This window comes from Lagopus muta, chromosome 1, assembly GCF_023343835.1.
Source record: "Lagopus muta isolate bLagMut1 chromosome 1, bLagMut1 primary, whole genome shotgun sequence".
Taxonomy (NCBI): domain Eukaryota; kingdom Metazoa; phylum Chordata; class Aves; order Galliformes; family Phasianidae; genus Lagopus; species Lagopus muta.
Genome location: NC_064433.1, coordinates 131,955,087 through 131,978,488, shown reverse-complemented (window position 1 = coordinate 131,978,488; position 23,402 = coordinate 131,955,087). Strand labels below are relative to the sequence as shown.

General features: G+C 41.1%; 1 protein-coding gene across 1 annotated transcript in view; it reads left to right on the top strand.

Moving 5' to 3' along the window:
• Positions 1 to 21,779, top strand: part of LONRF2 (LON peptidase N-terminal domain and ring finger 2) — a 34,360-nt gene extending 12,581 nt beyond the window's left edge. Inside the window, exons 2-12 of the mRNA XM_048961765.1 lie at positions 2,791 to 2,909; positions 6,152 to 6,274; positions 7,132 to 7,293; positions 7,795 to 8,020; positions 10,179 to 10,275; positions 10,629 to 10,743; positions 11,380 to 11,501; positions 12,333 to 12,491; positions 15,350 to 15,512; positions 17,408 to 17,557; positions 17,906 to 21,779. Coding sequence (XP_048817722.1) covers positions 2,791 to 2,909; positions 6,152 to 6,274; positions 7,132 to 7,293; positions 7,795 to 8,020; positions 10,179 to 10,275; positions 10,629 to 10,743; positions 11,380 to 11,501; positions 12,333 to 12,491; positions 15,350 to 15,512; positions 17,408 to 17,557; positions 17,906 to 18,064 — 1,595 coding nt within the window. The 3' untranslated portion in view covers positions 18,065 to 21,779. The remainder of the gene's footprint in view (positions 1 to 2,790; positions 2,910 to 6,151; positions 6,275 to 7,131; positions 7,294 to 7,794; positions 8,021 to 10,178; positions 10,276 to 10,628; positions 10,744 to 11,379; positions 11,502 to 12,332; positions 12,492 to 15,349; positions 15,513 to 17,407; positions 17,558 to 17,905) is intronic.
• Positions 21,780 to 23,402: the final 1,623 nt, after the last annotated feature.

The following is a 23,402-nucleotide window of genomic DNA, read 5'->3' as shown; positions in this document are numbered from 1 at the left end:
TGGCACCAGCTCCATGCAGACGATGGGACGTGCCAGTGGCCTCACCACCAAATGGAGGTGAACTTGAATGAAGGAGGCTGGGCAGCGCTCCAGCTACTGAGCCCTGTCTGACCGCCTAATCTCACTATAGGAAACCTGTTATTCTGTATTCTCATAAATACTGTTCTCTTGAGCAAAGCTGGAAGCTTGTTCCCCCTGCTCCCTTTCTCTTCCTCAGTTAATGAATAACTGGCTAGGAATGTTTAGTTAAAATGGACCACACCTTTTGCTTTCTAATTGAGACTTGGTGAACAGAGGAACTTGGTGAAGTCCTGAGTAGATGTAGCTTTTTCTGGTGTGGCTTAAGTTTTTTTTCAGTATCTTATTTTCTCTTCATGTTATATGAGCCTGTGAACTTTGCTTTGGGAAGATTTGCAGCCCTTGCAACACAGTTGTGTTCTGCCTCTCGTTTTCAATGAAAACAAAGACTTCTGCAGTTGAGACATTCCCAAAAATGAAATGATGAAGCTGTTCTCTGTGTCTACTGAATGTATGAGCCACTCGGAATTGCCTGCTGAAAACATGAGGAAACGTCAGCATGGCTGAAATGTCAGTGGTGCACTAGTGAACAGAAGCAGGAAGCTGGCTTGCCTGCCCAATAAGCTTGCAGTGCTTCCTTTCCCTCCTTGATGCCAAAAAGTACCCCACCCAATGCTCTGCCTACCCCTGTCAATATTTGCAGAAAAAAACATGCAGCAGATACATTGATGGAAATATAGGCAGAGTGGGTTTAATAAAGTCAGAAGATTAATGAAAGACAGCAAAATTGAATAATCTTGTATTTGAGCATCTTTGCAAAAGAAGAAAATAGCTTGCTTCCGAGGGCATGAGGTTAATTGTTTTCAATTTAATTTTGTTAATTTACTTCTTTAGAGTTATTCTCTACTAGTATAGATCACTGCAGCAGTCAGCATGTGTAATACTGAAAGGAGAAAACCAACAAATGTGTGAACAAGCTTTTGTAGAGCTCCCATGTTTTAGATGTAGTCTGCAGCCTTTGCTGTCTGCGCCCATTGAGGCAGCATCAGCTGTGGTGTATCATTCTGCAGTTAGTAAATCTGGCATCAGTCCATGCTTGGGCTAAAGAAAGCATCAGTCCTCACTGCTTCTTTCTTTCTCATCCCTCATCCTGGTGTTCACATTTCTGTAGCTTTGCAGTGAACCAGTTGAGGGGAAAGTGATCCTCTTAAACCTTTATATTTATTTGTTTTCACTGCGTTAGCTTTCAGTCAATTAATTTCTTGCTCTGGTTTGCTGTGCAACCACACGGACCTGCTTTGCTGCATTAGAGCTGGTGTCAGCTCCAGGGCAGGGAGGGGATGCAGTTGGGCCATCCCTCTACACAATGCTTGAACTTGGTCAGCTGTAGCACCTGTACCAGTTGCATGCTTATTCTCTGTCCATACTCACTTGTATACAGTGTATACAGCTTCACATGGCAAATTTGTTCTTACTGAGGATATGTTTGAGGGTATGTTGGGATGTTTGCACAGAATAGGAAGGGTATGGAGATGAGAACCCAACATACAGCCATACAGAAGGAGATGCTAGTTGGAAATGTCCCTGAAGTTAGTTAGGAGGCAGAGTTTCAGACCTGTAGAAATGAGGAAGTATTGCCTCTCAGTGCACCTTGGAGCATTTTTAAACTTTAATCCCAGTTATGAAAGCTTTAACCTGGTCATGAGAATTCTACCACCTGGCAGCCATATTCCAGCTCTCCTGAGGCTTTCCTGGCATGCAAAGGTTGAGAGCACCCAGGCTGTTAGGGATGGGTGGAAGCTGGCTGGGCTGCTGGGTACTAGGTGCCAGTTCCTCACTCCAGGCTGTGGGGTGGATGAATGCCAGTAGCATTGCTGAGGTGCTGGTAATGGGTTTGGTGCTGTTTAATATCTTAATAACAATCTTGATGAGCGAATGGAGTGTGCTGTTCGCAGGTTTGTGTGTCATCAAGCTTGGAGGGGGAAGGAATGTTTGCAGGGCTGCCACCCTGAGGCTCAGGCTGGCAAGTCTTGTGTGCTTTAGCTAAGGCAAATACATCTGGGACAAAATAACCCTGTGCAGCAGGACAAGCTGGTTAGACTGCAGCACTGCAGGAAAGACACGGCCATCCTGGTAGACAGGCTGAATGTGGAGCCATTTTAGCTTTTCTGCAATTCCCTGAAGTTTTATGCTCAAGCTAGATTTCCATCTTAAAACATATTAGACCATAAGATAGGATTTGAGATGTTTATAGTCCATGCAGTCTAAAAACAATTCATGAACGTATGGCTGCTAAGGCAGTGATGTGTTCTCGCTGGAAGTTTGCCTGCTATGAGGATGGCAAGTGGACATAATTTGAAGACTGCATGCATTTTGTTTAATGATTGGCTTCTGGGATGTTCTGTAACTGAAGTTCTTTGTGGTATTTTCTGCACGTAGTGCGTAGGACTAGAGTAGAGGGAGAAAAAGCTTGGTGCTTTTTTTTTTCCTTGCTGAAGAGTCATGTAAGCTATGTGACAGAAAGAGCAGGTGACGACCCATATGTGAATATGGAATCACTCTTGTGAGAGAGAATGCAGAGATTGCTTACAGGCTGAGAGGAATATATTTCAGGAAGGAAGAGAAGAATTACCTTTTTTTCCATTACATAAAAGTGAAAACGTAATGATCATGCAGCTGTGCTTTTTAGGTTACTCTATTTGAAATTAGGTTACTGCGTGTAACACACACTACTGCTTCTTTTAACTTTCTTGTAACCTTTTTGTCTTCCAGCTTCTTGCAAGTGTTCACTGATAGCACAGCGAGCAGAGCTCTGTACGTCAATGAAAAACTACCAGCAAGCCCTCCATGATGCAGACATCCTCTGCCGAAGCAAACCCCACTGGCCTGCGGTATGGTGCTTGCATGCTACAAGGAAAACAAATCAGACTGCTTGTTCTCAGGACTTCTCTTTGGGGGGCAGATGGCACTGATGAGGTCATTGTTGGGTGAACATTGTGGTATTATCAGGACTGGAAACACAGACTGGAAGGTCATTCTTTCACAGGATGAGTCTGGAAGGTCCTTAGCATGGGATTTCTCTGGTGGGCATCCAGTGATGTGATTTTGTTTGTGCTAGTGCCCATTGATCTGCTAGAGCTTGTGTTGTAGCTTGAAGCAGAATCGCATTCAGAAGTCATCGGTAGCATGGGATCACTTTTCCCTTTTGGCAGTGAGTGGCTTTGCCAGCCTCCTGGCAGCAGTGTCTTTCTGAGGAGTATCCCAGATAGTATTTCAGGATTTACTCATTTTTTTTTCTTTCAATACTGAGTTCATACATCAGATTCCTGCCTGTGTGACATAGTGATTCATATTGGTGTGGGGTTTTTTCCCTAACAAATGAGGTTCTTGGGAGCACTAGTTGTGGGCAGTCTGAAGCAATTGTCAGAAAGGTAGAAAAGATAGTTAAGGTAGAAAGAGAAGGAAGCACATGGTGCCCACAGTTGATGCCTGAAGGCAGGCTGGGTATCCCAACAGCTCACCCTGCCTAGGATTACACCTTTAGTCAGTCCCTCACCTGTCACTAGCAGAACTGCAGCACAGCTTTGACCAAATGAAGCCTCCAGTCTGAGAGATAGGGTGACATGGGTTGTAGGCAGGGTTGTAAGAAGACCTTGGATTTTCTTTAGCCTTATGAAGAAGACTGAGGTGTTGCATAAACTCATTGGTGTGGCAAGCCTCAGCACAGAAGCTGCAGCTTGGTCTCTGTTCGAGCTAGGTAGGATGAGCAATGAGGTGCCATCTGATGCATCTAGCTTCTGACAAGTTAGATACTCGTCTCCTGAAGATACCTGTCTTGTCACCCATTAAAACCTTTTCTGTTTGAAGGAAAATGGTAATCTTACCCCCATCTCCAATTCTACTCTTTAAAATTTTACTTTCTATTTAGGATCGTTTTCTACTCAAGGCAGGAATTCATCTTGAGCAGTGTCAATTGTGTTTTTGTGCAAAGGGAGACAAATGAATTAAGCACATTCAAATGTTTTCTTGGAGTGTCTTGTCTGTTTGCCTTGCATCCATGGAAATGTGATGTGTGTCTGTCGTAGGCGGATAAAGATTTTGTTAATCACATCTCTGAAGAATGCTAATTGAAAATGAAAGTTGTCATCATGGCATACCAGCAGTATCACAGATACATTTTGCTTGTGTATGTCAGAATTTCCACAGAAGCTTTGGCGATCCTGAATTAGCATTATGCAGGAATTCTGCTTTGTTTTGTATCTTGCACTGTTTCATCCAGTGGCAGAGATTAGAGCAAATGTGTAGTGCAAAAATCCACCATAAAATAGAGCTGTTCTGGGAGTAGCTCCTGGGAGATGAGCATTCACCTACCAGAAACTTTCGGCTTATCGCTAACTGAAATTCAGTGTCTTACAATGTCTGAGTTCCTAAAGTTCTTGGGTCCACCAGTTTATTTATTTTCAGTTGCTGAAACCACGTCCCTGGAGTCTGTGAGGAAGAAATTTCCAGTTGTACTTTGCAAGTGGCAGAGAGAATTTGATGCCCTCTCTGAAGCTGCTTGGGGTTCTGGCTAGATTTTACCCCTCAGATCTGATGCTTTACTTGACACTGTGAAAATAGAAAAGGGAAGGTGGCAGTGCTGGTCTTGTAAGGTCTGTTATTCCTGGGCATAATTCTTGGTGTTGGATCTTTAGATGCTTCTTCCACACACAGCCCAGAAGACACCAAACTACCAGGGCAGTAGAATAAACTTGTCTGTAGTGTCAGGATGATTAGTAGCTCTGGAAAAAAATGTTTAGAGAGGCTGTGGAAGCATCAGAATAAAAAGATCAGGGTCAGGCCTCTGTAGTACCTTTCCTCTTATCATATTCAGAAAAAAAAAACATGCAGATCTTGATGTGAAATGTCTCCAGCATGCTAGCTGCATCCTGGTTCTCAGAAGCCAAGAGACATTGCTTGGGAACCAAATCAAGCTCTTGCATGCTCCTTGAACTCGGCCTCTTGCATGCTTCTTGGACTCAGCCTCCTATTGGGAAATATGCTTTCTTCTTGCTGGAATAAACAGGCTGCTCTTTTCTGTGTTTTGGGAAGTAGTGAAATTTACCTGCTCAGTCCTCATCTCGGGAGATGGCAGCATACTAAGACTTCTTGTTTATGGCATACAGTGACTAGTTTTTCCTACAGTGTCTGTTGCTATAAGCCTCCTCCTTTTCTCTCAGACAGTGGAAAGGTAGAGATCGTAACAGGCTTCAACTTGAAGGGCTGCACTGAAAGGGTGAGGGAAGTTTACCTGCTGGATAAGATTACCTGATGTTTTTGCAAGAGCATGAGGAACAGAAAAAGACATCTGCTTATCTGACCAGTCTCTCAGCCTCCAGCCCAGCCTGAAGATAATTGTGTGAATCGGAGGTGGACTAGTGTTCATTTTCAAGAGCAGATGTTTACAGACACATTTTGTTTCTCTCCATCTTTAAGGAAATAATTTCCAGAGTCAGATTTGAACTGCAAAATTGACATCCACAGGGAAATTCAAAGGTGAGGCGTTCCTCTCTCACCACTAATAAGCAAATTAGGACTTGTCTCCAAGCTGATTTCTTTTACCTCAGCCACGGGTGTGTCACTCCAGGATGTGGAGAGGTAGGATGAGCTAAAAGGTTTCAGGTTAAGCACTGTCAAGTTGCCCTACATTCATAATATACTGATATGTTCTACCCAAATAAAATAGGACAAGACACTCAGCAAAAGTGAGTATCCTAAACCTGAAATCTTTCGCTTCATCCAGCGCCGCTGCCAGCCTGCCCCGTGTTTTCCATATAACTCCATTGCTGTTCAGACTGTCCTGGTACAGGGAACCCGTCTCTGGGCCACAGGGAGCCCTGTAGGATATGTTGTGGTGGGAGTCCCCAGGAAGACAAACGCCCTCCTTACTCTGTGTTAAGTCCTCCTTGAAGAGGAAAAGAGCAGCGTCTGGCTGGGGGTGCTGCACTGCAGCACTGGGGACGTTCTGTTCAGCAGGAGGGAATGGCTTTCTCATTCTTCTGCAAAATAGAGGAATGGCCAAGTTTGTGTGCTGGTGTCTTACTGACTCTTCAGAAACAATCTCTAGATTTGTACGTTTTCTTTGTGCGAACAGGGTCATTATGTGAAAGCAAAAGCTCTTTCTGGATTGGAAAGGACCGAGGAAGCATTGAAGGAGTTTCTCTATTGTGTTGCCTTAAATCCTGAATGGAGCTCAATGAAGAAAGAAGCCCAGAAGGTAGCAGATGTGTTTAATGTTTGCTTCTTGGCCATTGCACTGCTCTGTAGAGGTGCCTCCGTCACAGAGATAGTGTATTTGTAGATTACACCACAAATCTGTAGGTTGGACCACTGCTGTTTATTGATGATGCTTGCAGTGTGTCAGCAGGATTTGAATACACCTGGATTCCATAAGCTCAAAGCTTCTAATTTTAGTGCCCAACAGAAAACCTCTTCATGTGGGAAATGACGGGGGGTGGGGAAAAACAACCCTGTAATCTATGTATAACTTCCCATAAGTGTACATGGCTGTATGACCCTAGTCACATTCTCTTTCAGTCTATACATGCAGCAGTTTCAGAAAAGAAGTTGGGAGTTCAGCAAGGTGCTTGGTGGAGATTGGTGAGAAGGGAAACAGCTTTTAGCCTGGGTTGAAATCAGCTTGAGTGTAGAGCAGTGACCTGCTTGGATGCAGAGGAGAACTCAGACACGTCTGTATTAATTTGATTCAGTAAAAGAGCATGATCTGAAACCTTCTGAAAGCAGAGATCTGAGGATCATAGTGCAGAGGGACATCAGCAGAGGAAGAAGAGAGCAGGTTGCCAGCCTCAGTGATTGTGGGGAACAGAGGCCTTTGAGAAGGGAGATGGGCCCCAAGTTCCCACAGAGAGGAGAGCCTTGGGATGTGCCTATGGTTGTGGTGGGCCCTGCCACATGAGTTTCCTGTGGATGTTGGGGAATGTAGGATCCCACCGTTGTTGCAAGCCTCTTGACATTCAGGAGCTACACAGTTTTTTCATCTGTGTTTGTACAAACATAAAGATCCATGTTGTAATTGTTGTTCTTCTCCCTTTCTTTCTCTCTCTAATTGACCAGATAATGTGTGAGATGTTTTTCCCAGCCTTTGAAAATGTGCATGATAGTCTAACAGCACCTTTCTCTAGTCGAACATCCCATACAAGATTGAAACCTGCATTTTTAAGTAGCATAAACACACAGTCAGCTGCTGAAGATAGTTCCATTGCTGGGTCCTCAAAGGTATAGTAAAAAGTATTCAACATATAAATACCAAAAATAATACAAGGATCTGTCTGATCGTGTGTGATGTTGTCTTTGTCAGCACTCGTGTAGGCACTTATTTCATGGTAAGCCTGTTTTCTCCAGTTACTGTTGTATCTCTTGTTGGGACATGTTTTTTCAGAAAAACAGGTCAAAACTCTTTGTTCAGAAAACAGTGTCATGCCTTCTTGTGGAGATCTGTCATGTTTTGTCTTTATTTTGTATCTTTCTTTTTTTCCTCCTTTATGTCATTTATGGGATTTTAGTATGATAGAAACACAGCTGCTAGACAGAAGGCGTAGGGAGAGAAATCTGTTTAATGCAACTTGACTGTAACCTTGTTTCATGTGGACCTTTGTTCCTTTCTAAGCTCAGTGTAGTTACACTGATCTATTACTGACATACATAACTAATAATAATAATAAAAAAGAAAAACAAAACTTGTCTTCTGCTGTGTATAACTGTTCTTACCTTCTTTAGGATACTGTGTTCAGGTTAACAAAAAACCCGTCCCAAGAATCTGATGTATTTAGAAGCACTGATTCTCCCACTTCCCATAATGTACTGGATCGCTATTTTGAAGACAGCAAGAAGTCTCTGGGAGCTGTTCTCTCCAATTTACCTGGGACTGGCTTAAAAAGAAAGCTGTCCAGTGATATGAGGGATATACAAAGCTTGGACGTCCCCAGTAAAATCCCTAAGAAAGGTTTGTGCTGTGGCTTCAGATTTTCTTTTGCTCATGTTCAAAAACTACCTTTGTCCTCCTCCCTTCTTAGGTGTAAATGAAACATTTCCTGTATGGATTTGTAGTTTAGGAAATGTCTTTCTGCTCTTAACAGCGTTGCTCTGATATTCCTCTTATTGGAACATGTAGAGTTTGAAGATGTTAAAGGCACCAAAGCTCAAGTACTATTTATGTTATTGCAATGCAGTTTCAATTCATTCAATGAACACTGCATTTTTCTTCTCATAACTTGTAATCCACTAACAGTTTAGTCTTTGTATTGCTGGCGTTCACATTTTCTAAGTCTCAGAAGTACAGTGGAATGTCATTGTTTTTCTATATGAAGTAAAGATACAGTGAGCCTGGAAACTGATCTTTAACTGGCATCAGAAAGAGTCATATGCAACTTTACATGAAATTTGCCAAACAAACAAAGGAGCCCTTTGAAGGGGTAATAAGCCCACCCAGTTTTCTGTTGCTTGATAGCCATGCTTACAGTTGGTGTGCTTCTCAGGCTTTCAACAAAGAGCTCTGAAATGTTTTTAGTACTCTGGGAAAAAATGCTGAAGGCACTATATTGCACTGAGTAATGAAATAACTGGGAAAAGAGGCTTTTAAAATGCTACTGCATTAGCATGCATTTTTTAAAAGAAATAAAAGTGCACACCTCCTTGACCAATCTGACTTCTGTCTTGAAATATCACAAGTCTCCAAGTGCTGCTGCTTGTCTGCCACCTCAGCAAATTACCAATTTACAGCCAGTTTCTGGTCGTGGTGTTGTGAAGGGAAAAATCCCATATTTGTCTCTGAACTGCAGACTCAGTAAATAGATTGTGAAATCTAACACTCCTCTATCTCCACAGCAAAGGGCAGAGATCGCATTTTACCCAGAACCATTAATTTCTGGTCTGTGCTAGATCCTGATGCCACGCTGCTATTTGCAGAATAAGGCAGTTAGGTTCTTGCTGTTACTAAAGGCTAACATGCAAGATGTAGGTTAAAGATAACGCTGTTTTTCTTTGTAGGCCACATCAGTGCCCTCTCCCCTCTCCTGTCTGTACTGGAGATAAACCAGATGCTCAGCGCAAGTTATCTTTTAACAAAATATCCAAATGTTTCAACTTAACATCAAAAAGCTGAGCTTTTTCTTTTCTTTTTTTTTTTTCCACTGTCAAGAGTTTGGTTCATAAAAAGGTCGTGAAGGCTCTGTTGCAATTCTTGCTGAGCAACAAAGGTGTGGACTGTAAAAGAAGTTGCAGAATCTGGTGAGGCATTGGAACAGGCTGCCCAGAGAGGTGCTGGAGGCACTATCCCTGGAAGTTTTCAGGAAAGGGGTAGATATCACAGTGAGTGGCATGGTTTAGAGCAGTCACAAGCATGGGTTGACAGCTGGACTGAGATGATCTCAGTGATCTTTCCAACCTTTATGATTCTATGATTAATCTGCTTGTGTTAATGTCATCAGAAGCCTAAGCTGGTAGCTCTTGAGCTTAAATATTGCTATGGTGTTTGAGGCCTGTGATCTTTGGATGTGTTCACTACAGCAATACGCACCACCTTCAAGAAACAAGATGGACATAAATTTTTGTATTCTGTCACTGTGTTTGCCAGCTGCATTAGTTCATATAACTCTAGTAGTCCTTCAAAGTGAAGCTGTGTGAAACATAGGATTTCCACAGCAGGGTAGTCTGGAAGCGTGCAAGCCTTTTTATACTGTTAAGAAAAGTTATTCCTGCTGAGACATCTATAATAAACACTGATGAAATAGTTTAACTGCGTGTAAACAAATTAAATTCTGGACTTAACATACTTAAAAAACATCTGGCCTGGCTGATGTGGGAGGTAGTGATGGTGATGGGAAAGCAACAGCAGAATATTTTCAAAACTAGACTTTGAAAAAAACAACCATTTTTGGAGAAGCAATTTGTGGGTATTCAGCTCTAAAATGCTTTCTCTGGCCATCATTCTCTGCTCTCCAAAAAACTTCCTGCCAGACAGTTTAAAACTTAAATGGAAAATATGTTTATTTGAAACAAAGCTTCAAAAAAGAAAGGAGATAATATAGTTATGGAAAACAGCTTACTATTTGGAATTGCAGTAATGCTAAAATATTTACTGTAATCATCACCTTAACTTCTAGATGCAGATGTTTTACCTGAAAACACTGTCATCACTTCAAGTGAGATACCAACAACTCTTGTTGATGCGTCGGATTTCGAGTGTTCCCTCTGCATGAGGTATGGCTGTGTTGACCTGTGATTGAGATCTAAAAGCCTTTCTAGCTTCTGAAAAATGTTTTTGTGGTGTCAGAAGGGAAAGCAGCCAAAGAATGCCGAAACCATTGCTTCATTTCTTTTTCCTGAAATTTGGATTTGATAAATCTGTACAGACACAGTCTTCATTACGCACTACCTACCACTTCAAAAGTAAAAACCCTTTTTTATGCCTTTAGATGAAATTGTCACTAATTTATACAAAAGCAGGAAGGGGTGAGATAGTGAGGTCTACTCCCTCGTTTCCACAGTTTAGGAATCTGTATTGTTTTATATTGTCAGCTTAGGTTTTTTTTGTTCTGTGTTTGCATATTCAGGTTGTTCTATGAACCTGTTACCACTCCCTGTGGACACACATTTTGCCTCAAATGCCTTGAGCGTTGCCTTGACCATAATCCACATTGCCCACTCTGCAAAGAAAAGCTGTCAGAAGTGAGTATATCCTTGCCTCAGTTAATAAAAATATTCAAAGCTGTGTTCTTCTGGTAACATGTATAGGATTCTGTGCTCTACTTGCAGAACAGTGTGATAGTACTCAGTGTCAAGCTGTGCACAGACCTTATTTGCTTCAGAATATATTTTGTTGTTTCTTGGGGAAAAAAAAAATATTTGTTGGTGCTTAAAGGAAGAGATGCTTCCAGTATCACGTCAGGCTCATGTTTATGGAGTCCAAATGTGTTCCTACCATCAGTCTGTATTTCTACTAGCAGTGAAGTAGGAATGGGCACTCCTTGGTCAAACCTTGTGCTCCAGTAGTCATAATGTATCTCAAGATGTATTTAGAGTACATCTTGGGGAGCAGTAACCTGACAGCTCTAGGTGAAAGTAATATATGTATCTTCTGCAGAAGCAGGGAGAAACTACCTGTTCTTGTGGTAGTACAGGTGCCATCAGAAGTGAAGCTAATGGGCATTAGAGTGAGCTAGAGTGAGCTTACTTCATTATCTTGAAGTAGTTCTTTTGCCCAAAGGCTGGAGCTAATGTGCCTTAGGAAAGGCAATGGGCTGGGAGAAAGAGTTGTTACCTGACTTCTTGTTATCAGGCTTCAGAGTTGACTCTTCCTTGCAGTTCTTGGCGAGCAGAACTTACAAAAAGACCGTCCTGACAGAAGAACTGATAGTCCATTACTTGCCAGAGGAATTATCTGAAAGGAAGAAAGTCTATGAGGACGAAATGAAGGAATTGTCAAAGTAGGCTCTCTTTTTTACTTCTGATAACTGTTAGAAAAATATATTTTTTAGTCTGAATTACTGAAAAGCTTTACACTTGTTTATGAAAATGCACAAAATGAATGAATTTCCAAAACAAGCCTCTCACGTTTCATAATTTTTACATGGTTGGTGCAGATAAACAACATGCTTGGATGGTAGAGAGGCATAACAATATTCTTAAAATAGAGATAATGGCTTTATTCCTCTGAATCAATATACTATCAGCTTTAAAAGTTTTAATGGGATTTCTTTAGAAACAGAAACCCTATTATGAACGTGTTATACTTCAGGTCAGTAGAAGTTCAAGGATTCATTGCTGTGTCAGTGATGTGAAGCTTACTCTACAACTCAACTAAAAAGAAAAATAAAACATGGAATGAAACCTGGAAAAATCACAAGGATTAGTGCCCTTCAAACTTTAAGGACTTCACTGAGCTCTGGAATTCTCCACGCTTTGCTTTGAATGTAGTTAGTACTCAGTTACTATGTTATTATAAAAAAGTCATGACCAAAAATTTTCAATTTGTATTTAAGCTAGATGCATCTGTATGCACACTTTTTGGGAAATTGGCTATTATTTCCTGACCTTTCCTTTATAAAACTAGATTAGATTAATTATTTCCTTAATACATTAACAAAATGAGACCTGAAATGTACTTTTCCTGTGAAAATGACAAACCACAACCAGAGAGGCATTTAACAAAAATGAGTCTAAGGAGACCACTGGAAGCGGTGTTCTTTTTATGGGTTTATGCTACATATAGCAGTGCCCAGAAAAAACTGAACTTTTTTTTAACAATTACCTTACAGTTTGAATAAAGATGTTCCCATCTTCGTATGTACTATGGCCTTCCCTACCATCCCTTGCCCACTTCATGTTTTTGAACCTCGTTATCGCCTGATGATAAGAAGATGCATGGAGACTGGTACCAAACAGTTTGGCATGTGCTTAGCTGATGAATTGAAAGGGTAAGGAGATGAGCTAGAATGTCCTTCGTTACAGTGTTGGCATGCTGATGGGGTACTGCAGCACAGCATACTTGTCCCCTCCTGTGGTTCCTTCCAGTCCTGTATGAACCAATACAGCAGTTGATGACTTTTTACTTTAGTATATCAAATGTTCCTTTGGATGCAAAGATGTTATTTTTATTACTCCCCTGTTGGATGGATAGCAAAAACAACTCATCTTGCTACTACAGGCTCCAGAAATAGCACTGAAATGTGTGTGTGGTTGGAAAGCTTTCTAGCCTGTTTGTTCTAGTGAAAGCTGACAGTGTGGATGACAGTTGCTCTTCTATCTGCTCATTTAAAACAAAAACATACACAAAAAACTAAACCCAGACCTTGCATAGCTTTTTTGCATGGGCAGAATCATTTGAACGAGATGAACTGTGCATTTGGCTGAGAAGCCTGTACTGCTGCTGAGCACTGAATGTTGATGTTTGTCTTCACTGCCGTGTTGCAATGTCTAAGCTCTGCAGTGAGTGGGTTACATTGTCTTTGTATATGATCCTGCCTTTATTTTTTTGTAAATTTTGACACAGTGTGTTTCCACTTCCCTGTGTGGAGATGAATACTAATGATTAAATAGAAGTCTAGATGAAAGGGAAAACAGGATAAGCAGATAATCTTGGAAGAAAAAAAAAAATGAGGTGGTCTGAAGAGACATTTGTCTTATGAGATATGATAGGAAGTTGTTTACTTCGGAAGAACGATGCAGAATTGCCAGTGTGGGAAGTCTTAAGAATACATTAAGCATCCTCAGGAGCAGCCCTTTTGCAGGTGATCATGGCTGGAGCTGAGAGGAGGGCAGTCATACCCAGGTTTGGCAGCCTTTCCTTCTCCAGTTCAGGGATGTTTTTTCTCTCGGATGAGAGGACAAAGGAGGCAGTAAGAATGCAGGAGTTGCTTCAGCTGGCTCTGGCTGCACTCCGTGCCATTTGACATGCTGTCAATGGTGCACTCCCAGTGGAGTTCAGGTCCCTACAACAGCTGTCACGCTGTGATCCATTACAGTCTTATTATCAATTTTCTGGAAGGAAATATGTTTAAGAGTGAGGAGAAAAGGACCCTGTGGCATCAGTGATAATTGATCCCTGCACATGTGGAAAGGCTTAGTACAGAGGGATAAGGGGCTACAGTCCTAAAAACGCACATTTATTTGATAGTGCCAAAAAGGGTGTTTTAAAATGCAACTAATATGGTTAGATACTGTTAGTATGCTCTCTCTGTTTAGAGCTACTGAAATAATTAAACATTTTAAGCATGGTGCCTTCCAGTTAAATCAAAAACACAGAAGTGCAGGAAGCCTTTATTTGTAGTCACCTAGCAGGCTGTTGTGGTGTCTTACACAAGTAAAGAAATAATTTGTGTTTGTTCAAAATTGTGAAATCTAATGAGAATAAGAAAGTAGGGAAACTTGTTTTGCTTCATCTATTGAGACAAGAGTATAGAAGGCTGAGATTCTTACCTCCCTTGAAAGACATGGTGACAAGTCATATTAAGTTAATTGCCTTCCTCTGCTTTGCTTGTCCACTTAAAATTAAAACTTAGAGAAGAATTGTTTATAAGCTTTTAAGACATGTCAGTATATTTTATACTCATGGCCAGGTGGTTTCTTGTCTCTCTTTGATCAAAGTCACTTTCCATCCAAAAGTAACTTCTCAAAGAATGACAAACATCACTTGCAGATGAATTTTTGAACTTGATATGAGTGCCATTACAATCCTTAAAAAAAAAAAAAAAGAGAAAGGGTTTGTAATTGTTTAAATGGTGCTTAATCTGATCTTTCAATAATAAATTCAGTTGTTGTAATCTCTGTGGTCAAGCACACAGAACGTAGTGGTGTGCAGCTGTATGCTTCTTGCTCTTCCTCAGTCTGCACAGTACAACGGCCAGAAGAGACTGGCTGTTCACAGCAGTCAGCTTTTTTCCTCCCCAGACCTTGAATTCCAGTGGAATAGAAACAAGAGTCATTTCCCAGCAGCGTTGCTGTTTCTTCATTACTCTGATTGAGCAAATGGCCAAGCCCTGGTATAACAAGCGTTTCCCTAATGAAACATTTTTTGGATCCTATAAGGATTTGTTATCTTGAGATCAGGGTAGGTACAGTGCATTCTCTTGGTTAGCAGTAAGCTGAGGTACAAGGCTGTAAACACTGGCAGATCAGAGTATCACAGTGAGGAATTGTTGTGTGATCAGCTTCCATAATGAGCTAACTAAAGCACAGGTGCAGAGTAGATAAGCCTAATTAATTTAAATAAAATTTTGTTGCATGCTACTTTCCAGAATGCAATTAAAATTTGTGCTTCAAATATAACAAATGCAATTGCACTTTTATAAGGGGGGTATTTTATTTTGGTTAACTTAAAGGATACAGGGGCAAGAAGAATCTTGCTCTGTAGAAACCTTTTCCTCCTAAAGCCCGTAATCCTCTGTTTCCACCTCACAGTAGAGGGGATCACCCTGCTAGCCCTGCATTTGTGTCTCAGTTCCTTGGCTTCCTTATGGTATCTTTACCCATCTTGTTTTCTTTGCAAAGCAAGTGAATTTGCCACAAGCACTGGCAACTCACAGCTCCATTTAGCTTTCCTGTCCCTTCTCTACCTCCCTTAAATACCTAGGCTCTGAAGGTGCTGCTGCCTTGGACCTCCAGGGAAGGCAAAAAGGGTGGGGGTTGTGTGGCTTATGTACATAAGCAGAAATGTATTGTCACCAAAGCAAGGACCTCTTTCAAATTGAAAGTGGTGAATTAGGCCCAGTATTTGTCCTGATGTATATAAATGCTTGTTGATGATTTCCACTTTTATACCCTTCTGTCATTTCAGATTTGCAGATCATGGCTGTATATTAGAGATCAGGGACGTAAAGTTTTTTCCTGATGGACGCTCAGTTGTTGATACAGTTGGTGTCCGTCGTTTTAGGGTCTTAAGCCATGGCCAACGAGATGGATATAACACAGCAAACATCGAATATCTTGAAGATAAAAAGGTGATCTATGGTGCAAAGTTATTCATACCCATGTATTGCTGGATTCACTTAATTAGCCTTTCCTTATTGCATTTCAAGTTAGCTGTGCATTATTTTTTAATCAATATCATTATAAATACCATAGCTCTATTTTGACAACCGTGGAACAAACTTAGCTCGTCTCTTACACACTTCCCTTTCTTCCTTTCTATCCTTACAATTATCTCCACTTGAAGTGTTGCACTGCTTTCATGAATCTCTTATGTAGCTTCTGATAACAAGGTCTGTCATGGCAGTTAGGTGAGCTCAGAGTAGTGTTTTAAGACCGGTAAGGGCTTATCAGCCATCTAAGAACACCTCTGTTAGTAGAGAATTGGCTATTCTCTTTGTCCACTGAACACAGGAGATCAGTTTGGCAGACTTCCTATGACTTCCCAGCTCTGGTTTGCAGAACAGCTCCTCAAACAAATGTGGGAGTCCGTTATTAAAATGAGATCTTTGTGAGATACTGTTACTGTGCATGAACAAACATCCATCAAAGTTGACTGAGACCTGAGAATTGCCAGGAGGGGAGTAATTTTACAAACAAGTCCTCTTACAATATCTGCAACAAGTGAAGTGCTTGCGATGGGTGTTGGCCAAAGTGTGAATTTTTGGCCATACTTAATTATGGCACCTGGATCGTCTTCGAAGCACATCTGTAAAATCTTGATCCCTCTTAACATTGAACTTAGTAATCTTATGCTAATTGATGAAATCCATTCTGATCTTGCAAATCTTCAGCACACTTTCATGGTTGAAGTGTGAGTCTGTAAAATCCAGGTAGGGCTCTTGCAACTTGTACAGGATGATGCAGCGTTGTTCACCAGGCAGGGGAGAGATGTTGTGGAGTGCTTCCCCGTCGTGGAAGCTCCAAGTATGTAATCTGTTCACAGTGTTTAGATCCCCAGAGAAAGGTGGTGGAGGTTACATGTCAAGGCATTGTTTTCTAGATGGTGCCAGAGACTCACCTCTTTATTATTAGAGTGAGATTTACCTTGTCTCACTTCAGAGGCTGATGTCTGAGTTCAGTGCTATACATTCCTGTTACAGTCAGTGATGAAAAGTCTCAGTCCAAAGCTGCCTATTTATCTGCTCTATTGTGGATATCTACCTTACGATGAGATTAATTGCCCGCTAGAGCTGTTCCTTCTCACCTAGAAAGGGCAACCAGAGTAGGTGGCTCAGGTATGTGTCTGAGTAGCCCAGAGGAAGTACACCATTGGTCTGTGCAGATCTAAAAGAAAACAAACAAAAATAATTTGCAGTGTTGTTCTTTTGCTTATGCTTTTTTCCTTTTCCCTAGTGGCTAATAGCCAGCCCTATGCAACTCTTTGCAAGGGTCTTTTTTTTTTAATGGCTATTCCTGGTACTGGGAAGTCATTTTCTCTGCTTCCTGCCTGCACATTTCTGCCCTCCACTTTCTCCTTGGCTGTTCTACCATGACCTTAACACTTTTAGGAAGTATTGCTAATTTCTAAATGCTGTAGAAACCCTATGCTTGTGCTGAGTGGCAGTAGAAGTTCTGGAGTTTTACCAGACAGTATAAGAAAGTTCAGAGGTCTCCTAGTGACAGGGACTTAAGGTCGTGGGTTTGAAATGATTGATACAATGTTCTGAGATTAGAAAGCAGATTCTTCTGTTGTGCCAATATTTAGGTTATTAATGAGTAACTTCTCTAGGAAGTGTCATTTCAGAACATGCAGGGGAGGGTTCCATCATCCAGGTTTGAAATATGAGAGTTGGGTACAGTTTGCCTAGATGTGGACAGTTGAACAGCTGCAGTCACTGCATTATTGTGCTTCACTTGCTTCTGGCAGAGCATATGAACTCCATAGTACCAAACTTGTTTTGTTCCATCTTCTTTGAACAATAAGGTTGAAGGACCAGAGTACGAAGAACTTGTCCGCCTTCATGATTCAGTTTATGATCAAGCTGTAGCCTGGTTTACTTCTCTTAAAGACAATATGAAGGTGCAAATTCTCAATCATTTTGGGTCCATGCCAGGAAAAGAACCAGAGCCGCAGGTAATAAATCTTTACTATTCATTCATAATTATTCTTTATGTATTTTTTTACACAGAGCTATTTTCTAAAAGAGGTTTTTGCTGTATTTTTGTGCATTCTAAGCTCCGCTCATTTACCCAATTTTGTTCTATTTGCATAAAACATAGAAAGCAATGATCGTACATCAATGTAAGTTGGTATATGAAGAGATCAGCCTTAATGGAGCAAAAAGACAAAGAGAAATCAAATGCTTAGTAGCTGCTTTTAGTTGTATGATGCATTTCTGAACAAAAGGAAGGTGGGAAGGAAGTACTGGTCTTAATCAGGCAGTGTTGGTTAATACATGATTGTTTTTCCATCCTCTTACAGAGCAACCCCAGTGGTCCTGCCTGGTACTGGTGGCTCTTGGCAGTGTTGCCTCTGGAGAACAGAGCTCAGCTGGCTATATTGGCTATGACCTCCCTTAAAGATCGTCTTATTGCCATCAGACGCGTCTTGATATTTGTGACTCGCAAAAGACCTAGATAACATGATCTTCAGTTGTTAATGCACACTGAAAGCATCTCATGACTGGTTGTTTGCGGGGGGGGAGAGGGGAGAGGTTGTTTGTTTTTAAAGATTCTGTCAAAAATGAACAGCCCTTCCTGACTGTGTCCAGCATCCATCGATTGCATCGGTTTGTTATCCTGGGTATTCACCAAACCTTGCACTCTTCTCCTGTTGTCCCGGTGAAATCTGAGCCTCTACGAAGCTGTGCTACAATTAGAATGTAGTTGATAAGTGTGGATAAATTACTTCAAAATACTATGATAGAGTTAATGTTTCTAGCCTGCAAGAGAGTTAAATACTAGAGTAGCACCGCTGGCCTACATGTGATTTGGATTTCCGCTTAGTATGAAAAGGAAACTGGACAGTGAATTAAAGAGGTGTTTCCTAGACTTTCTTGAAGGTAGTGAACAGAAGAGGAGCTGCGCTTCCCGGCCAAAGTATACATGAAGACTGTAACGAGCAGTATGCTCTGTTAGTGAACTGGTAGACAGTCCATCATACACCCACATCTCTCTTTTTCAGGAAATATAAGTCTGCGAGGAAAAAAAAAAACACCTAAGCAGTTTGTGGTCAAGGCATCTGAGGATGTTCATCTGAAAGAATAATAGCTACTGAATAAATACACTATTTAGTAGCCTTAGGTAATCCCTTGTGTTGTGATATATGTGTTGTAGCAGATTGAGTATGTACAAAATGCTTGGACGGGTGTACTTTGGATTATTTGAAAAGAAAAATCAAAGTAGACCTAGCTGGTCTTATCACTAAATTGAGATCATACCAGCTTTCTAAACTATGAGGAACGCTGCTGTGAAATGATTTCACTCCAAGTACTAGGAAGGCAGACTGCAGGTTTTTTTTTAACATTTGCTCTGCAAGTGGGACTGGCAAGGATAGAATACCATATCCCATTTACCTGCAGTGTCATGCCAACCTCATGGTACATTGGAATGATCTCTATTGAACGTGTTTCAAACCGAAAGTATTGTAGCTTAGTACCCGTTGCTGTGTGTGTTGGAAATCAGTCCATGATAACACCATGAACAGAGGCACGAACTGAACACTATAAAGGCAAGTCTCAATGCAAGCTCAAGTCAGGTGTTAACCTTCATCTGTGTTATTGGTTTTTATAGACTGTTTTGTTAGTATCTAACTTTGATAGCTCTGAAATTGCTTCTCAGTCAAATGATCAACATTTGCTCAATTGCCAATGAAATAACAGTGTTACCAATTCAATTGGCATAATTTCCTGTAAGCATTTCCTAGAATTGATAGTACCAACAGGAAAAAAGTTGACTTGAATCCTAACGTGCTGCAAGTATAGCAAGTTCGATTTAAAGACTTACTCGTGTGCAGAAGTCTGGTAAGATGAAATGGCTGTTTACCTAAATGGTCAAAGTGCCTGGTTTCTTTTTTAGTTCTTTTTCCTTACTTGTCAATGAAGATGTATTTAAACCTTTTTTGTTTCAATTTGCACATGAGTTCTGGAAGAAGACTGCATTGAACTGCAGTAATTAACATATATTACCTGCTCTCTTTGGGTATTGTAGTAATAACCTGTGTGGTCTGGGAAACAAAAGTACTGAGTTTTTTTTTCCTTTCAGCAAATGGCTACCACAGATGGTTTCTGTAACATACCCTGAATGTACTGTAACTGCCTCTACCTTGAACACGCCTTTTCTATTTAAATAATTTGTAAGTATATTCTCTGAATTGTGAAGTGACAACCAATGATGTAATAACCTCTACAGTAGCCTTCTACAAGTTCTGCTACCATCACCAAAATACTAAAAATTCGAGTAGGATGCATTTCCTCCACGATTTGAAGGTGCTGAAGAAAAAGCTTTGAAATATAAAGTCATTTCCAGAGAACTGTTCTGTGTATTGGAGAGGAAATGCCAGAAGTCAGTAGGTCTTCAGCCCTCTGTCAGCTCACCTACCGAAGGGTGGTTTTGCAAACTAATTCTTAGACCGGAAGATGGACTGTGTTTGATCTTGCAATCCTTTCTGTTCAACTTCCTGTTCTTCCCATCCCTGTCCATGCTGTGTATTTCTCCTAGATTCAGTCATCTCGCTCCTTCATGTGCGTGGCCTAGTTTTGAGTATTAGTAGTTTGGCTGCAAGGGACGCTGATGGTATTGTGTATTGCTGGTCCCTGATCTTCCATGTGCTTAATTTTGCTTTTAGGAGTGTGTTTAAGAAAAAAAGAAAAAAAATCAAGGTGCTAGTTAGTGTCTTTTTGGCTTTGCCTCAGTATCTAATGTGAATATTCTTCATTGCAAAAGTGATTTTTCAAGATATCTACTGTCGAGGTACTTCTAACAGGAAACCCTACAGAACAACAGAGGTTGTTTACTGCTGTTCTGTAACGTGTAAAGAGACATTTTACATGGAAAGTGACATTACTGTGTTCATGAAGGCCTGCATAATTAATGAAACGATCGTTATCAACGAGAAAGCTGAATTGTAGGGGGATTTTTTTTTAGTCAAGGTTTTTGAGTACATCAGTAACAGTATGTTTTGGATAACTGATACAACTTCGGAATTGTCTGTGTATGGATGCAGATAATCATATTAGCAGCCCAAAGCTGACATTTCTTCCAAAACACTGAATGCTGATCAAATAGCAAAGCTTTAAGAAAACAAAAAAGTCACCACTACCCTTTGGTACTTGCTTCCTACGGGTGAGTACCAGTGTCATTGTTACCAAATTCTCTCTGCCATATAGTCTCTACAGCATCCAGTAGTACCTCATTGGAACAGCTAGCTATCTCGTTCCTCTCTTGGCTGGAGGAAGTGTCTGCGTTACAGCCGTTCTGCGCTTTTGTGTAACTCGTCACCAAGGTACCTATGGAAGCATGGAGCTGAGCTCCTGGAAAAAGTAGACAGGATTTGTTGCCTTTCTAGCTCATTACACTTTTCTTGCTTGCTGTCCAAGCAAGGATGCTGGGGTATATGATGAGTCTTTTCACTGTGGTGAATGTGGCCCTTCTTTATACATCATAAAGAGGCCAACAACAAAAAAAAAATCCCTCTACCTCTACACCTGTTGTTCACCTGTAAAGCTTCAAGCTACAAAAAAATATATATTTTAACCTTTTTTTGTCTTTTAGAAGCATACTAATTGTTTGCCACTGAGGCCTTTTATCTACTGTATTTTAATATGTTAATTTGATAGTCATCGAGATCTCTTTGTACTTCTAACCTGTAGATCTTGTCATGTTTCTTACTGCTCCTCTTTCCTTGTTCTCCAGTCCACTTTTAAATTGATAATAGAAACCTGTACATTCTCTATTCCTATTACATTTTACACTAGTGGAACTGGTATTTTGGTAGCGCCTTAATTTTGCAGTTGTGAAATGATTGTATCAACTCTTATCTGGGGCTTCTGACCAGATTTAAACGAGTATGTTTAATGTAGATAAACTTGAAACCATTTTTTTACTGTTTTAAAGCTAGTTACAAAGTGGAATGTGTACATATGTATAAATATAAATTATTAATCTTCACCTTTTTGTATCTAGTAAATACCGGAGAAGTTCATGTTCTAACCACATTTGACACTTCTTGTTGCATAAGCAAAGCCAAAACTTTTTTTAAAAATTGCAATGTTCATTTCATGTATATTTGCAATATTCATGGGAAATGTATTTAATTTATGTGATATTTGGAATAAAACAGAATGACTTTATAAGCATGTGAGTTTATGGGAAAGCTTTATCCCTTTGTCAGTGTCTTTGAAGGGAGAAGTCTGGGGAGCTATGGCTACCTGTACAAAAATTGTACTGCCGATTTCATTTCATGCAGTTGTAGATGTGTGGACAAGTGGATATGAAGTGCTTCTCATTTTCACAATGTGCCACTGGCTCTGTAGTGCTCCTGGCTTTCAGCTGCAAGGAGGTCAGAAATATAGGGTCTGGAGTTCAGGAAAATGACACTAGTCCCCCTGGCTTCTGAAAAGCTGGCAGCAAAGAAGCGAGAGGAACTGTGAAGAGTCAAAAGGCTTTAGGGCTACACTTCTCATGTCTGCAGTGCAGATGTACACTCAAATACGAGCCTTTTTGGTATTTGCTGGCATGGCTATGCACCTCCCTTCCTATCCACTGGTGAGGAACTTTTTTTCTCAGCTGCAAGGTTCCCGGAGCTGCTATTCAGTGTTCAACGCTATTTGAATCCCCAAGACGTGATGCTTCAGTCAGCAACATTTGCTATCTGTTATCACTGCCACATTTAATGCATTTAACGTCGCTGAACAGAAAGAAGTCACCGAGTGCTGGTATCAGAAAGAAACTGATAGTCTGATTCCCTGACAAGTGTCTGGGGAAGGAGACGGCCTCACAGTTTTAAGAAGCAAACAGCACCTGAGAAGCAGTGATGAGATGTTGCAATTCATAGGTGATTGCATTTTAAGGGCTTTAGACCCATTGTGAGTGTAATGGAGGAGTCTGTAGGGGACCACAGTGGAGTGTGATGAGGCTTTGAGCCTGGGGGTGTGCAAGCAAGAGGTGGGTGTCAGAAGGAACAGGTCTCCAAAGAACTTGGGAATGGTGATGAGCCCACCAAACTTGTACAGCTACACAAAGACCTCTGGCCCTTGGCACCAGCATGCCTCGGTGACCTCTTGATCTACCTGAATGGGACTGACTGGCTTACAGGAAGCACAGCAAGCAAGATGTTGCTGAGATTATAAAATCGACCATGCCAAAAGAGCGAATGAGTTACACTGCAGAGGTGCCATAGGCTGTAACCAATTGAGAGGAGCTGCTGATAAGCAGCAGCTCTGCTGGCCTTGACCCCCAAAGGGATGGTAGTCCTCACGTGGACTCCTGCCTTGCCTCAGGACCAGGCCCGCTTGACACAGTTGCTTGCATTCACAGCAGCTGGCCTCAGGGCCAAGGAGCATACCTGCTCTGGTGTGTTATGTGCACTTGTGGAGATGGATCCTCAGTGTCTGGCAAGGCAAGAGATGTGTCCCAAATATGTAAGCACAAAACAATACAGAGACTTGTGGGGCAGCCAGGGGGTAAGAGGGTGATGAAGGAGCTCTCGTAAGGTGGGATGGAGGAGAAGACCATTTCAGGAGTGGGAAATGACAAGGAAGGAGAGAAGTCACAAGGTGCCTTTTGGTTTTGTAGCTGCTCAGATGAGAAATGGATATTTAGACCTGAATGTAACTTGTTAGATTTTTATTTTCTTGTGCGTATTCTTAGTTAAGAGATAACTGAGATGCAGAAAGGCCTTGTATCAAATGATGCTAATTTCCCCTGAGCCCTACAGTGATACCTCCCTCGGAGCATGTAAACCTTAGTAGTGTGTTACA